This window comes from Alosa pseudoharengus, unplaced genomic scaffold, assembly GCF_046254945.1.
Source record: "Alosa pseudoharengus isolate Yale_2024_CS ecotype anadromous, Long Island Sound unplaced genomic scaffold, YU_APseudo_1.1 YU_APseudo_1.1_scf_9, whole genome shotgun sequence".
NCBI lineage: Eukaryota > Metazoa > Chordata > Actinopteri > Clupeiformes > Clupeidae > Alosa > Alosa pseudoharengus.
The window spans coordinates 17,582,134-17,597,326 of NW_027468881.1; the positions used below are offsets into that span (position 1 = coordinate 17,582,134).

Consider the following 15,193-nt stretch of genomic DNA (forward strand, 5'->3'; position numbering starts at 1 on the left):
ATAAGGAAGGCCTATAGATAGTAGTATATATACAGTCTATGGTCGGGCTTGTAAGGGTTAAGCTATGAGATGTGACGGTCAGCATAGTTGCCGTTGACTGTTTGCAGGTTGTCTCGTAGGCAGAGTATTTTTAGTATTTTTAAAATGCAAAAATACAGTATTTTATTTTGATACATGGTGTGGCTACTGTATTTTGTAGTTTATTACTTTTAAATTAAGGTATTTTATATTTTATCTTAAAATAAATTTGTATGTAGGCCTATTTTTGCCCATCCTTGTGAACAGTTGAACTGTCAGAGAGGAGGCAGAGAGAGAGAGGAAAAAATGGAAAAAAGGATCTGCAGTGTCATAGATATCCGCATTCTGATGCCATCAGGAAACAAAAAGCAAAGGCAGAGACGGTTCTTTGGCAAAGGTTTATGGGGTCTTGAGATAGCTTTGCACATGACGACAATGTTGTAGCATACATGGCCTGTTTAAAAGTCTTCATTTTCTTTCCTGTCCTGTGAATAATAGTCACTGGTGATTTCATTAAAGCAAAGACGAACTGTTTTAAATATTTAATTTTAGATTCAAAGGAACATATAGTCCAGGGGCGGAGCTACGTGGTGGCCAGGGGGGGCCACGGCCACCACTGGTCAAAGCTTGGCCACCCTGCTGGCCCCCCCAGCTCCGTTCAGTGAAAAGTAAAAAAAAAGATTGCTGCCGTTTTCAACGGTACTTTGAAAGGAAGTGTAGCCTACGGTTCTAATCAAATCGTGAGTAGGCCTAGTGCAGCAGCAGCAGGGGACAATTCAAGTCATCTGTTAAAAACACGTGACAGTAGACTACTACTTACTTAACCTCAGTGACAGGTGAGTTGATGATGACTTGGAACATTAATGTTAATAAAATGTTAAAATGTGACACAAATCATAGCAAAGTGAGCTGCGTTGGGCTGTTCTTGTTAGGTAGGCTCTGACATTGATGTGTGAGGCTGATCAAAAATAAGCGAATGCCCGCGGTAACGCTGTTACAAAAATATTTTGATAATATTCGGGTGAAATGCAAGCATATTAGGCACATATCTCCGGATGGCTCCAATAAAAGTAGGCTAACAGTGTCTAGCCTAGGCTACTTTATAAAAACATAATTTGCTGACTGCGTGTGGTTCTTGCCATAGCTGATCAGGCAGAGGCAGGCTGCTGCGTTGCCTGAGTTCTTTGTTACATATTGCTCCGGTAATTGCAACGAGATGAAACCTTAACTGCGTGACAGAGCAGAAGTGGGGCTTTCCAACGAGACTAAACACTTGTCTGTGCGATCAAGTATGAAAATACAAAAAAATCATGAAATTAAATCAAATTGCATCATATTTAGTTCACCTGCGCACCCACACTCTCGTTTGAATTAGGCTACTCGCGAATTCGTGATCGCATAGATGTGGCATATCAGAAGAAAGAGGAGGCACAGGGCTATCCATTGGTACCAAGTATATCAATCCTGGGCTATAAAAACAGACAACGTGACTGCAAAATAACATCATGTACAAAAACCAATGCTGCACAGCCATTACTCTCGTTTGAATTAGGCCCTACTCACGAATCCGTGATCGGATAGATATGCCACGCATGTTAGATGAAAGAGGAGACACAGAGCTATCATTTGATACCAAGTACATCCTTCTGGGTTATAAAACACACGAAGTGACATCAAAATAATAACTTCATATAGCTCGACTTACCGTTTTTGTGTGTTGTTGTGGTGGCAAAGCATGTTCATAATCCAAAACTATAATGTGTTTCTCTATGGCATAGCATGTTCATAATCCAGTTTTGAGATCCTAGCAAATTCCTACATGGCATCCAATTCAAGACTCACATTGCATCCCAATTTATTCGACAAAGAAACACCTTTTTCCCTTCACTTTGTTCATGGCTCAGTGTTCTTGTTTGTGTATGGCACTTACAATGACCAGGATAAATGCTTCTAACTAAAGGTAGTGAAAAAGCCCTGAAAACAGTCTAGGGTTCTAAGGGTTAATGTCTTAATTCAGAGCCATGTTACTTACAGCCAAGTACTTGGAGTGGATAACAGAAAGAAATATAGTTTTGCCATCAGTATAAGATTAAATATCTGCATACCATATTTGTAGTATTTATTATTGTTCTTTGAGTTAACATCATTTGAATATGACTGATTAAGTAAGGTGCATTATCATAATGTACTTTTTATAGCATTGGCCTATTTATGGAAAATGTGTTGGAGTGGACAACAAACTGTTCAGGTTGTCTGTGAATGGACCTGTGTATCAGTGTTGGCTTTACACAATTTATTGCCATTATTGCCCCTGTATTAAAACAGGGTATCCTAATCTTCAAAACTTTTTGAGTAGTTTTCATATTGATTCCCAAGTGCCACCCCAATAAAAAGTCTGGACCCAGCTGGCCCCCCCTATAAAATAATCCTGGCTACGCCCCTGATATAGTCTCAACTTTACTTTCATGACTACCAATGAAACACATTAGACTTCTATTAGTGCCAACCAGGTAATTGAAAAAAATATGCATTAGCCCAGTGGTTCTTAAAGTGGGCTCCGTGAGCCATAGTCAAGGGGTCCGCAAAATAATTTGCTTTAAATTATAAAGTTGTGGTTTATTATTTTAAAATCATATCTACAGATGACAACCCTTTTAAAAAAAACATGTGTGCAGCTGCGCACCCACATTTAACTTGAATCACTTCAATCAGGTCAAGGAACCATTACTGCTGCTTAGCTTGACTTATTTGACTACATAGAGAAATGTTGGAATCAGTCCATGATGTCAAGTGACTCAAAATCCAAAGGTGACAAAAGACCAAGTTACACACCTGCCAGAAAACAGTGAACCTGGCCACAACAAAAGGGGTCCTTAACCAGTTTGAGAACCCACATAGCCCATTATTTTATACAGGTTTAATTTTGAGTTTTACCCAATTATTTTCAATAGGGGGTGCTACAGACCAAGGATTTCTTTCAAAGAAAGATACAGTACCCTCCAGAATTATTGGCACATCGGCTAAAGTTGACTAAAAACAGGTATAACAAATCATCTGTTCGTGATTTATTGTAATCTCACAATTACAACAATGAGAAAAATCCAACCTTGAAAGGAAGCCAATTTATTTAGAGGAAAAGGAAATGACACATTGCTCAAAATTATTGGCACCCCTGCTTGTAATACCTTAAGCCTCCCTTTGCCAATAAAACAGCTTAAAATATTCTTCTATGACACCCCATAAAGTTGGAGAATACAAAGTCTCCCCAAATCGTCCACATTCCTACACTTGTGCATTCTCCTCTTTGACTCACCCCACTGTTTTTCTATAAGGTTTTGATCAGGGTACTATATGGCAATAGCTGAAGCTTGATTTTGTGTTAAACCATTTTTGTTTTGATCTGGACGTGTTTTGGCTCATTGACCTGATAAATCATCCAATCATGACCAACTTTTAGTGTCTTGGCAGAGATTGACAGATTTCCTTTGAAAATGTTCAGGTTTTTTAGGGGGTTCATGATACTATGCACCTTAATATAGTTCCCAGAGCCTTTGGGAATAAAAAAAAACAGTCCCACAATATCACAGCCCCTCCACCATAATTCTCATTAGGCATGGGGTCAGTCATTCTTCTATGTACGTCAAACCCACCTAAAGTGTTTTTTGCCAAAGAGCGCCATTTTCATTTAATCTGACAATAGACCACTTCCAGACAAAGACACTGTACTATTCAGTAACTCCTGATGCTTACATTTGTATAATGACTGGAAAGGCTTTTACCTGTCATGCCCTCTAAATAATATATTAACAGTGAGGTCACTTCTGATTATTTTTGGGAGGACTTGGTGACCCCAGGATGATACCTTTTTCTTTAACTCTTCAACAGTTTGGACAACATATTGGACTTTCTGACCATATCACTGTTATGCTTATGCCCGCATACAGAAAAAGAGTGAAAGAAAACAAACCGGTTCGCAAGCAGGTAAAAGTGTGGCCTGAGGGAGCCTCTGATGCTCTTCAAGACTGCTTTGACACAACAGACTGGGAAATGTTTAAGCAGGCAGCCAGACAGACATAGAGGAATATACAGACACTGTAACCTCTTACATCACCAAGTGCATTGATGATGTGACCCACACAAAAGACATCATCACTCGGGCTAACTGGAAGCCATGGCTGACAGGGGATGTCCTCAGGCTGCTGAGGGCCAGAGACAAAGCCTACAGAGCTGAGGATGAAGCTGGCATGAGAACAGCGAGAGCCAACCTGTCCCGTGGCATCAAGGAAGCAAAAAAGGAATACACTCACAAGACAACCACCCACTTCAAAGACAGCAGGAACGCACAAAGCCTATGGCAGGGCATTCAGGCCATCACGGACTACAAGCCCGCGCCACAGAGCTGTGAGAGCAACATCCCTCTGCTCAACAATCTGAACCGCTTCTTTGCTCGCTTTGAAGCACAAAACAGCACTTACCCACAGAAGACCCCTCCCCCTCCACACGAGCAGCCCCTGTGCCTCTCTGCCGACAGCGTGATGAGGACACTTGCTGCTATCAACACCCGAAAGGCAGCAGGCCCAGACAACATCCCAGATCGAGCGCTGAAGGATTGCGCTGAGGAGCTTAAGGATGTCTTCACAGACATCTTTAACACTTCCCTGAAGCAAGCCATCGTCCCATCATGTTTCAAAGCTGCCACCATCATACCTGTGCCGAAGAAAACTGCTCCATCCTGCTTCAATGACTACCGCCCCGTGGCACTGACACCCATCATCATGAAGTGCTTTGAGCGGCTTGTCATGTCACACATCAAATCCATTCTCCCCCACACCCTGGACCCCTTCCAGTTTGCATACCGAGCCAAACGGTCCACAGAGGATGCAATCTGCTCTGCCCTCCACCCAGCCCTCACCCACCTGGAAAAAAGAGACTCATATGTGAGATTGCTGTTTATAGACTTCAGTTCTGCATTCAACACCATAATACCACAACAACTCATCTGCCAACTTGACAAACTGGGACTCAGTACCTACCTCTGCAACTGGCTACTGGACTTCCTCTGTCAGAGGCCTCAAGTAGTACGTGTTGGCAATAATATCTCAAGCAGCATCACACTGAGCACGGGGGCCCCTCAAAGCTGCGTGCTCAGTCCACTGCTCTTCATCCTGCTGACGCATGACTGCACTGCAACCTACAGCAACAACCACATAGTGAAATTTGCTGACGACACAACTCTGGTGGGTCTCATCACCAAGGGCGACGAGACTCAATACAGGTTGGAGGTCGACCTTCTGACCACATGGTGCAGGGACAACAACCTCCTGCTGAACGTCAGCAAGACCAAGGAGATTGTTGTTGACTTCCGGAGAGGTCACAACCAACACCTGCCACTGGCACTGACCATCGACGGTGCTGTGGTGGAGAGAGTGAGCAGCACCAAATTCCTGGGGGTGCACATCAGTGAAGACCTCTCCTGGACCACAAACACTGCATCACTGGCGAAGAAAGCTCAGCGCCGCCTGTACTTCCTGCGGAAACTCAGGCGAGCAAGTGCTCCACCAGCCATCATGACCACATTCTACCGAGGCACCATTGAGAGCATCCTCTCCAGCTGTATCGCTGTGTGGGGCGGAAGCTGCACTGAATACAACAGGAAAGCCCTGCAGCGCATAGTGAATACAGCTGGAAGGATTATTGGTGCTTCACTCCCCTCCCTGAAGGACATTTACACCTCCCACCTCACCCGCAAGGCGACCACAATTGTGAGTGATGCAAGTCACCCCGCTCACAATTTGTTTGATCAACTGCCCTCTGGGAAGAGGTACAGAAGCCTGCGCTCCCGCACCACCAGACTCACCAACAGCTTCATACACCAGGCTGTTAGGATGCTGAACTCTCTCCCCCCTCTCCCCCCTCCACCCTCAGCTACATAACATCCTGGACTTTGGACCCACAATGGCTGCCTTGCACTACTCCACTTGCACTACTCCACTTGTACACTTGCACACTTTGCAACTTGTTGTTGTTGTCCTCTTGTCCTGAAAACACTTTTGAACACACTTCTGCTGCTCTTACATAACTTGCACCACTATGCCACTTGCATACTTAGGTCAAACAGAACTACCTCAGCCATTTATTGGCCTGACTTTTGCACTATTATATTGACTGTCTACTGTATGCACAATTGCACATTTTCAACTCAAATTTTGCTGCTCTTATTTTCTTCATTGTATGTGCCTTCTTATTTTTACTTTTTATATTGTTTACTTGAATGTTATGTTTGTCTGTGGACCTAATTGGTAAAATATGTCTTGTCTCCACCGTGGGATACGTAATTTCGATCTCTTTGTATGTCTTGACATCTGAAGAAATTGACAATAAAGCAGACTTTGACTTTGACTTTGAACAGTGGTTCTTATAGAATTTCTGCCTATCTAGATAGATAGATAGATAGATAGATAGATAGATACTTTATTGATCCCCAAGGGGAAATTCAAGGTCTCAGTAGCAAGCAGACATCACACACAACATGCACTTACAGCAGAAAGGGTAAATATAAGTATATACACATAACAAAACTCCACTGTACAATAGAGACAGTAGAAGATGAAGACGCTTCCAGTGACAGGGCCAGGACTGGCCTGTAGTTCTGTGTGCATGGTAAGGTGCTCAAGAGAGTGAGTGTCATGGTGAAGGTGCAAAAAGCAGTCCAACAGTAGTCTAACAGTGCAACAGTGCAAGAATAAGGTGTAGAGACCAGCATAAATAAAATAGACAAATAAGAGAGTAATGCATAATGTAGACAAGGTAATATAAAAACTATGTCAGTGCAAGAATAGGTTGAGGTAATAGGGTTACTGCCATTCAGTATTGTAGCAGAAGTCATTGGTCATGTGTGCTAATATAGCATGAAAAACAGTGTAGCAGTAAAACAGTAGTAAGACATTAGGCTGTGGACAGTAGTAAAACAGTAGTGGGCAGTCAGTACTCAAACATGGAGAGGGTGGTGAGGCAGACAGCAGAGAAGTCTATCTCTCCTCTTCCCTTAAGTTAAGCATTGAACAGTTCAATGGCCCTGGGGACAAATGACTTCCTCAGCCTTTCAGTTGTGCATGGCAATGAGCGAAGTCTCCAGCTGATCAGGCTCTTTTGCTTTATAATAGTGCTGTGGAGTGGATGACATTCACCAAGATGTTGATCAGTTTGCTCAGGGTCCTTTTATCTGATATTGAAGTGATGCACTCCAGTTCAGCTCCCACGACAGAGCCAGCTTTCCTTACTAGCCTGTCTAGTCGCCCAGCATCCTTCTTCTTTGGGCTTCCTCCCCAGCATACCACAGCATAGAAGAGGACGCTGGCAACAACAGACTGGTAAAACATCCTGAGGAGCTTACTGCAGACATTGAAGGACCGCAGACATTGAAGGAAGTACAGCCTGCTCTGCCCTGCTTCAGTGTTGGCTGAACAGTCCAGTTTATTGTCCAGTTGTAAGCCCAGATACTTGTAGGTATTTACCACCTCCACATTGACCCCATCAATGGAGACTAGTAGCAGAGCGGGCTTAGACCTGCGGAAATTCACCACCATCTCCTTGGTCTTCGAAGTGTTGAGTTGGAGGTGGTTGAGTTTGCACCATTGCACAAAGTTTTCCACCAGGCTTCTGTATTCATCCTCCTGCCCATCCCTGACACACCCCACAATTGCAGTATCATCCGAAAACTTCTGCATGTGGCATGACTCAGTATTGTAGCAGAAGTCAGATGTGTACAGGGTGAACAGGACTGGAGAGAGCACAGTTCCCTGTGGAGCTCCGGTGCTGCTGATCACAGTGACAGAGTTCTTCAATCTAACAAACTGTGGCCGCTCGGTCAGGTAATCTGTAATCCAGGATACCAGGTGAGCGTCCACACCCATCTGCAAGAGCTTGTCTCCCAGTCTGAGGGGTTGGATGGTGTTAAAAGCACTTGAGAAGACTGGGAGGCTGGAAGGTGGGGGGAGGGCAGGCACGCAAACAAGCGTTTTATAGCCATTCCCTGACTTACAAATGTCTACACACATTCTTTTTGTTCTGTAATCCAGGATACCAGGTGAGCATCCACACCCATCTGCAAGAGCTTGTCTCCCAGTCTGAGGGGTTGGATGGTGTTAAAAGCACTTGAGAAATCAAAGAACATGCTTCTCACAGCACTTTTCCCCTTGAGAATGTGTCCTGTGTAGAAGATAAGTGATGGCATCGTCCACGCCCACTTTCTCCTGGTATGCAAACTGTAACGGGTCTAGTGCATGGCGTACCTGGGGTCTGAGCATACCTAAGACGAGTCGCTCCATTGTCTTCATCACATGTGATGTTAGAGCGACAGGTTAAGTCATTAAGCTCACTAGGATGTGGCTTTTTAGGTACAGGGGTGAGACATGATGTCTTCCACAGTGTTGGAACTTGTCCAAGGCGTAGACTCAGATTAAAGATGTGCTTCAGTGGCTCCCCCAGCTCAGCAGCACAGGCCTTGAGTAGCCTTGGACACAGTCTGTCAGGCCCCGCTGCCTTACCCGTGTGCAGTTTCTTTAGTTTAGCGCTCACTTGAGTTGCTGTGACGATGGGGGTGTAAGGGGAGGGGAGGGGTGCATCTGGGATCTGTGTGTCTGATGGCTGTTGACTGAGGTCGTTGTCGCCTCATTGTTCGTGATCACCGTGTGGGGGAGGGGTAGCCTGGCGAGCCAGACCCACATTAAAATGTAGGGTCTGGGCACTCACCGTTCGCAGTGCTCAGTCCGAGGGGCGGGATAATCAGTTGTCTTTCAAATTCCCTCTGCACGCAATAGGACGCAATAGGATATTTGTTTTCAAGTAGCAGGGAATTCAAGCCAAACCGTTGCAACTCTGCCATCAATCATTATGTTAAGCCCACCAACCGACTCTACACGATTTCAATGTCCTGATTAAGTTTCGATTTCTGGAGCTCACAAGCCAACGGAGAGTTGCTAGACTAGCCCTGGCAGCAAATGTAATTTGCTGCAGCTAGGGGCGCATCTAGATTTCTAGGCTAGGGGAGGGGTGCAATATCCAGTGATGGTGGGGGTGAGTGTTGCACTGGTATTAAGGGGGGGTTGGGATGGGGGCTGGGGGATGACCACCTCCTTGATGTCCCGGTCAAGGCTGCCAGAGTCGTGGACGCCTCCACAGGCACAAGCAAGGAGGCGTCAAGTGGGGGCGGGGCGTGAGGTGATGATGATTTAGGTTGTTGGGTGTCACCGGGATGCAGAGCTGGAGAGACTGGGAGGCTGGAAGGTGGGGGGAGGGCAGGCACGCAAACAAGCGTTTTATAGCCATTCCCTGACTTACAAATGTTTACACACATTCTTTTTATTTAATTTTAGTGTGTTCTCGTCTTTCCGATGTTGAAAAACGACTCGGGATTTGTGTCATACCTTAGTTAAAAAGAAAGAACTCTGAAAGTTCACAGACACAGTGATTAACTTAAATAAGTTCAAATTAGATAGGAAAATGCTTCTGTTACATTTTGTATATAAGATTTTCTAGGGGTGCCAATAATTGTGGGCAACATGTTTTTGTTAAGAATATTTATATATTTCTTTATGAGATTTCCCTTTTTATCAGAATAAATTTGCTTCCCTTCAAGGTTGGATTTTTCCTCATTGTTTTCATTGTGAGATTACATTAAATCGGCCATAAAAATACTTAATACCTGTTGTTAGTCAACTTTACCAAAGGGGCCAATAATTCTGTAGAGGCAATAGAAGCACTTGGCTTTCAAATCAAGTTCAGACTCAAGTCATATACTGTTGCTAAAGTAATATGTATAAAGAAAGTTACTATACATGACATTCTGACATAACACTTCCTTACAGTTGCAAGTAAAGATATCAGGCAAGTGTTATTTAAATAAACTCCTGGTGTATTTACAAACTTTTCAATGCCTCGTTTTATGAGTAAAGAACATAGTTGTACTACTGTAGAAGTTTCGTACCATTCAGGGCATTATTAGGGGTAATTTACGAGATAAAAGTTGGTACCATTACGACTGCAGAACGTCATTAGTTTCTGACAGCGCTACTCGACCAGGGTTCAACCAAGGGAAAACAGGTTCTGGGAGGGTGTTTGGCTCGGGGTCATGGTGCAAAGGACCCTAGGGTGAAATTACTCCGAACCATCGCTTTAATTAAAAGTATGAACATATACACAGGTATTCAAAAGCTACTTTGAAATAGTGTTCCGCATTGTTGAGCTTTATTCTAATGCTAAAGAACCTGTAAAGGAAGTCATTAACAGGTCTAGGCCTATATAAGTAATTGTATGGAGCTTGATAATAAACCAGACAAGTGTAGTAGGAGAAATTAACTGTGGCAGTAGAATGAGAGACCCTATTTTATAGTCTATGGGGGGACCATGCAGTGGAGTAGACATATTGTTGGAGTAGTTTACAAGTCCTGGCTTAGAGGCAGAAAATGAAGAGTGCTCATGGTCTGGCCTCCCTGTGGACCCTGAGGGGTGGTCCTGGCATGGCCACATGAAGGTTAGTTTGGAGCTAAAGTTGTGCCATAGGTCGACACAAATATTTGCATACAACCACATATGTAGCATCTGAGAAAGTAAGGTATAGCTCTACATCAGCCTCTCCATTAATTAAAAGCTTAAGAATGTCCTTTTCTTCGTAAAATGTGTTTCTATTGCTGACTGGATTATGCCAGTTTTCACATAGTTGTGTAGTGCGTAGACAAAACACACAAAATAGTTAGTTAGTTAGTGACAAATATTGTTTTATTTACAAACATTGCATATACAGTGTATAGACATTCAGGTGAAAATCTTATTTGAAATAAATAACATTCCCTAAACAAATTACAGTAAACAATACACAAGTATTAATGAAAAGCTGTTGCAACCCAGGCTAAACAGCCCAGATTTTTAAAAATAACTTAAGGGTGACATTGCTTTTGTTCAATTCCTTCCAACTTCCCAAGCATCTGGGCTAACAGGCACTTCTATCAAACAAATAGTTGAAGCACAAATTAAACAGGACTTTAAAAAATGGCAACCGATTGCAATTCAAACATAAATATGATATATGTTTTTAGTGGGGGTTTATCCACTGAACACATCGCTCCCAGGAGTCTTGTATATGTTATATTGATCAAATAAATCTGTAACTTATCCAACCTAAAGAAAGACATCAGATCAGATATATATTAAGTTCTGTTTGAAATTGAACTTGCTGATACACAGATATGTATTACACACTTGATGGCCATGTAGACCATTCTTAGCCCTGGGTTAATGACTCCTTGTTTAAGGTTCCTTCTTTAGTATTGACCATTTAAATTTTGGAAGGAAAAGAAATCCTATAGGTTAGCTGTTGATGTTGCATGAACAAAACATTGTAGTTTGAAAAAGAAACAACCTCGAAGCTTTTCAGGAGCAACACAAACCTCTTTTTAAGTCTAGTGATGATGCCACTCCCAAGCCCTAACGTACTTCAGGTCTTTTAAAGTGGTTCAGTAGTGCTCTGTCTTATTGTTATGTGAGGTGGGAATTGGAAACTGGATCCCTGGTCTTTGTTACCTCTTAAAACAAGGTGAAAAATCCTTTAGATACAACTGCCTGTAAAACCAGGTCTTAAGTATCAGTTTTGGTCTTAGGGCAAATAAATGCCAACATTCTTGGCCTGCATTTGGAGTACAATGGGAGGTATCAGAAACGTGTCCATGCCTTAGATCATCAATAAATAACATTCCATTTTGAAAATAAATAAGTAACAAAATAAACTCCCTAATAAATAAAGAATCTTCTGATTTCCACAATTGTTTAACATTACTACAAAATAAAGTAACATCTAAGATAACCCTCCACATTGTGCTAGGCCCAAATATTGGTTATTCATTCAAGGCATAAACAGCTTGGACTAGCTGATGACTGTGCCTTATTGAAACAGAACAATCCTATGGCACAGTGTAACTCACAGAAGTAACAGTCAGTGAGGACAAAATGAGAAGCTGGACATGTGACGTTTCTCTGACCGCCCAAAGTTATCCAGAAATTAGAGGCTTGGTGTGATGTTTTGTTCCTCTGACAAGTCTACAATATCCTCAGAAGTCTCCATCCAAGGATGCAGCAAGATATCTTCTAAACTTGGTCTGTCTTCTGGCCTATATGATAGGCACCATAGAATTAATGACTGGCACTCTGGAAAAGCAAGAGGGGAACTTCAGGTTAGAGTCATGCAAATGACAGACAGTACATAATGTGGCAGCAGGAATGTTTTTTTTATTCCTTACAGCACTCCAGGCCAAGAAGACTCACCTTTTGAGATGCGTTTAGTGAAACTGGGATTGGCCTGCACAATCTCTCTGTCCCTTTCAAAAGGGATGTCGCCACAGACCATGTCAAAGAGGAGTACTCCAAGTGACCACACAGTAAGAGGCCTGGCATGGTAGTTGTGGTGCAGTATCCACTCAGGAGGGCTGTAGACTCTTGTACCTGTAACAAAAGAGCAAATGAAGGGACATTTGTTAGCAATGCAGTGCTAGTTGTGTCTTTCATGCTCAAGTGAGATCTGACATGCGGTTGCTGATGATTTGAAGTTTAACATACCTTCAAAATCTATGTATTCACTTTCTTTGATGAGAGCACCAGATCCAAAGTCAATAATTTTGATGTTTCTGGTGCGGGTGTCCACAAGCACATTCTCATCTTTTATGTCCCTGTGTACAATCCCTCGGGATTCACAGAACTGCAGAGCTTCCACTATCTGTCTCAGAAACCTGCAAAACATGCCACCAATGTTAGACCATGTTATTGACTTCCAAAGTCCAACCCATGTCAAATTGAGAACAAAACTATTTGACATAGCAACCCAACTCTACCTTTGGGCAATGTGCTCTTCCAGACATCCTCGCTCTGTGATGTAGTCAAAGAGGTCCTGGCAGGGCTGTGGCCTCTCAAAGACAATAAGAAACCCACGTCCTGGCAGCTCAAACCAATCCAGCATCCGAATGATCCCACTATGAGTTTTGCCCCCCAGACGCAGAAGCAGAGCAATCTCCATGGGAACAAGGTTTGGTTCATCAGGCTGTAACAATGAAAAAGGGAGAGCTTGATTAGCCTACTTAACTTAAGAATATGAAAATGTAAACAGCAGAGGAATCAATTTTGTTTATTTGTCACGTAATAGTAGAAAAGTAGAAATTATTCTTCTGTAATAATACTGTAATAATCAGGATTAAGAAATAGCCTAAAAAGTATAACAAAATCTAAATATATTTAATTAGATTCATGGTGAATTAATCAACAAATAACAAATTAAGAGTAGCCTAATCAAATGAGACCGTGGGGTTTCTGTTCTTCGCAAACGTTGTTTAACTCGTTATTGCTACGTCATCCAAAACAGTTAGTTTTTTCCCTCCTTTCCGCTATTTTCCCACCAGAGGGAGCAATGCACCACACTGTACACGCTGACTTTATACGAGGACAATAACATCTAAACAAAAAACAAGAATAGAACAAAAACAAAGCAGAAAACGCAATCTTACCAGTCTTGCCCACTGCTGTACTCTATCAGAGGATATCTGTTTGATCGCCACCTAAAATAGACGGAAAGCAAGTTAAAAGTGAATTAACGTTAAGAGAAAATAAGACAAGAATCGTTTCAGTTGTCCCATTTTAGCTAATCAAATAAAGCCCGTATTCTCTTGAGGGGGATATTCCAATCCAAACTCACCTGCAAGCCGTCTGAGATGCGCTGGCCAGCGAAGACAGACCCGAAACCACCGCTCCCCAGCAGCAAACCAAGCTGATATTGCGTCTCAAAGGGCTCTTTGCCTGTTGTTTGTGGGAGGAAGTTATGAGTTAAGTAGGGTAGTAAATACCTGAACAAATGCCTCTAAGAACACTTCTAACAGAAAATTACTTGTAAGGGTTATTAACTTTTGAAATGCTGCGTATAAGTTACTGAGCCAACGTCCATCACAAGTTGCAGGTTAACGTTACAGCTGATAATTCAAGTCAAATAAAACTAGCGATAACAAGGCATATAGTTCTAGGTAGGTAGGCTAGCCATATAGTCCTATGTAACTGTAGGAACGTAAATCGAACAGAGCAGGCCAGAAGAGATGAATTAGTAGGCCTGGGCTACTATCTTTGATACAATTATAAAAAAATATATAGTAAAAAGGCTTTCAACTTACCATGTTTACCCCTTAGATCCTCTGCTTGTTCCAAATGGATATCGACAATGCGGTTGTCCAACATCTTTGTTCGGCCCTTTACAATTTTGGGGGGGGAAAATACACAAACCGACGGTAGTTTCAAGATAACATCCAAGTTCGACCAACTTCAGTCTAGTTAATCCACCAGAGCTCCATTTAAATTCACGAAGACGTTGGTGCAATGTTCACGATGGAAACACATGTCAGAATGGTGAGCGCTGAAAGTTTGTTGCTGTTTTAAGTTTACATCGGTAAACACGCCCAGGGAGAGGGTATTAGCCAATCAGAATCATACCCTTCACTGTATTTTGAACTGTCTTCCAATCACAACGTGCATGTATTTAAATATGAGAATATTCATGAGCCAATGTTTGGTTTTTCTCAGAATTCAACCGCTCAAAATAAACTAGCCTACCTTCCAGTAAAGTGGCGCGTGTATTTGCTGAAGAAGGAAATGCGTCGGTGAATCGTATACGTTTTCGGTGTTTCTGTTTTTCTTTTTTGAAACAATTAAATCACATTAAGTTTAAGTAGCTCATCTTGTGTCTAAAGAGAACCTGGTGTCTGATATAGCATTGTCAAACAGTGTTAGATTTCAAATGTGTAGGCCTAGGCTACAGGAGTTTCACACGGGGTATTGACTTTAAATTATAAGGTTATTTCAATGTGCGTCTTCAAAACATTGCTTCAAACACAGTTCTGTGTAAAGCACATAGGGTACACCAAACGTGAACGCAGGCGCGTCTTTTAGACTGGGAATGCACGGTGTTCCCGGGTCTAATTGAGAAATCGGTGTTTGTCTTGAATTTGGCATCAGTTATGGAAAACTATTAGAAGAACTTAGGCTACGCCCATGACTCACCAAATGTGTGCCTGCTCTTTGCCAATTAATTTCTTCATCGCAGCGTGCCACGATTAGGTAGATTGTAGTGGTTATGCCTACACATTCTGCACTG

The 15,193-nt window shown here is 42.5% G+C and overlaps 1 protein-coding gene across 1 annotated transcript; it reads right to left on the reverse strand.

Moving 5' to 3' along the window:
* Nucleotides 1-10,772: 10,772 nt before the first annotated feature.
* Nucleotides 10,773-14,455, reverse strand: pim2 (Pim-2 proto-oncogene, serine/threonine kinase). The gene is made up of 7 exons (XM_076276912.1): nt 14,217-14,455; nt 13,751-13,851; nt 13,563-13,613; nt 12,897-13,102; nt 12,625-12,794; nt 12,334-12,510; nt 10,773-12,216 (listed from the first exon to the last, which is right to left on the reverse strand). The coding sequence occupies exons 1-7, from the start codon at nt 14,278-14,280 to the stop codon at nt 12,071-12,073; spliced, it is 915 nt and encodes a 304-aa protein (XP_076133027.1). The 5' UTR covers nt 14,281-14,455; the 3' UTR covers nt 10,773-12,070.
* Between the last annotated feature and the right edge of the window lie 738 nt (nt 14,456-15,193).

What these genes read in the sequence shown, in the direction of transcription:
- pim2 (XM_076276912.1), bottom strand. Translation starts at nt 14,280, where the DNA reads ATGTTGGACAACCGCATTGTCGATATCCATTTGGAACAAGCAGAGGAT. An exon ending in GCATCTCAGACGGCTTGCAG is followed by an intron (nt 13,614 to 13,750) that starts GTGAGTTTGGAT and finishes CGTCTATTTTAG; the next exon opens with GTGGCGATCAAACAGATATC. An exon ending in TGAATACATAGATTTTGAAG is followed by an intron (nt 12,511 to 12,624) that starts GTATGTTAAACT and finishes CTTTTGTTACAG; the next exon opens with GTACAAGAGTCTACAGCCCT.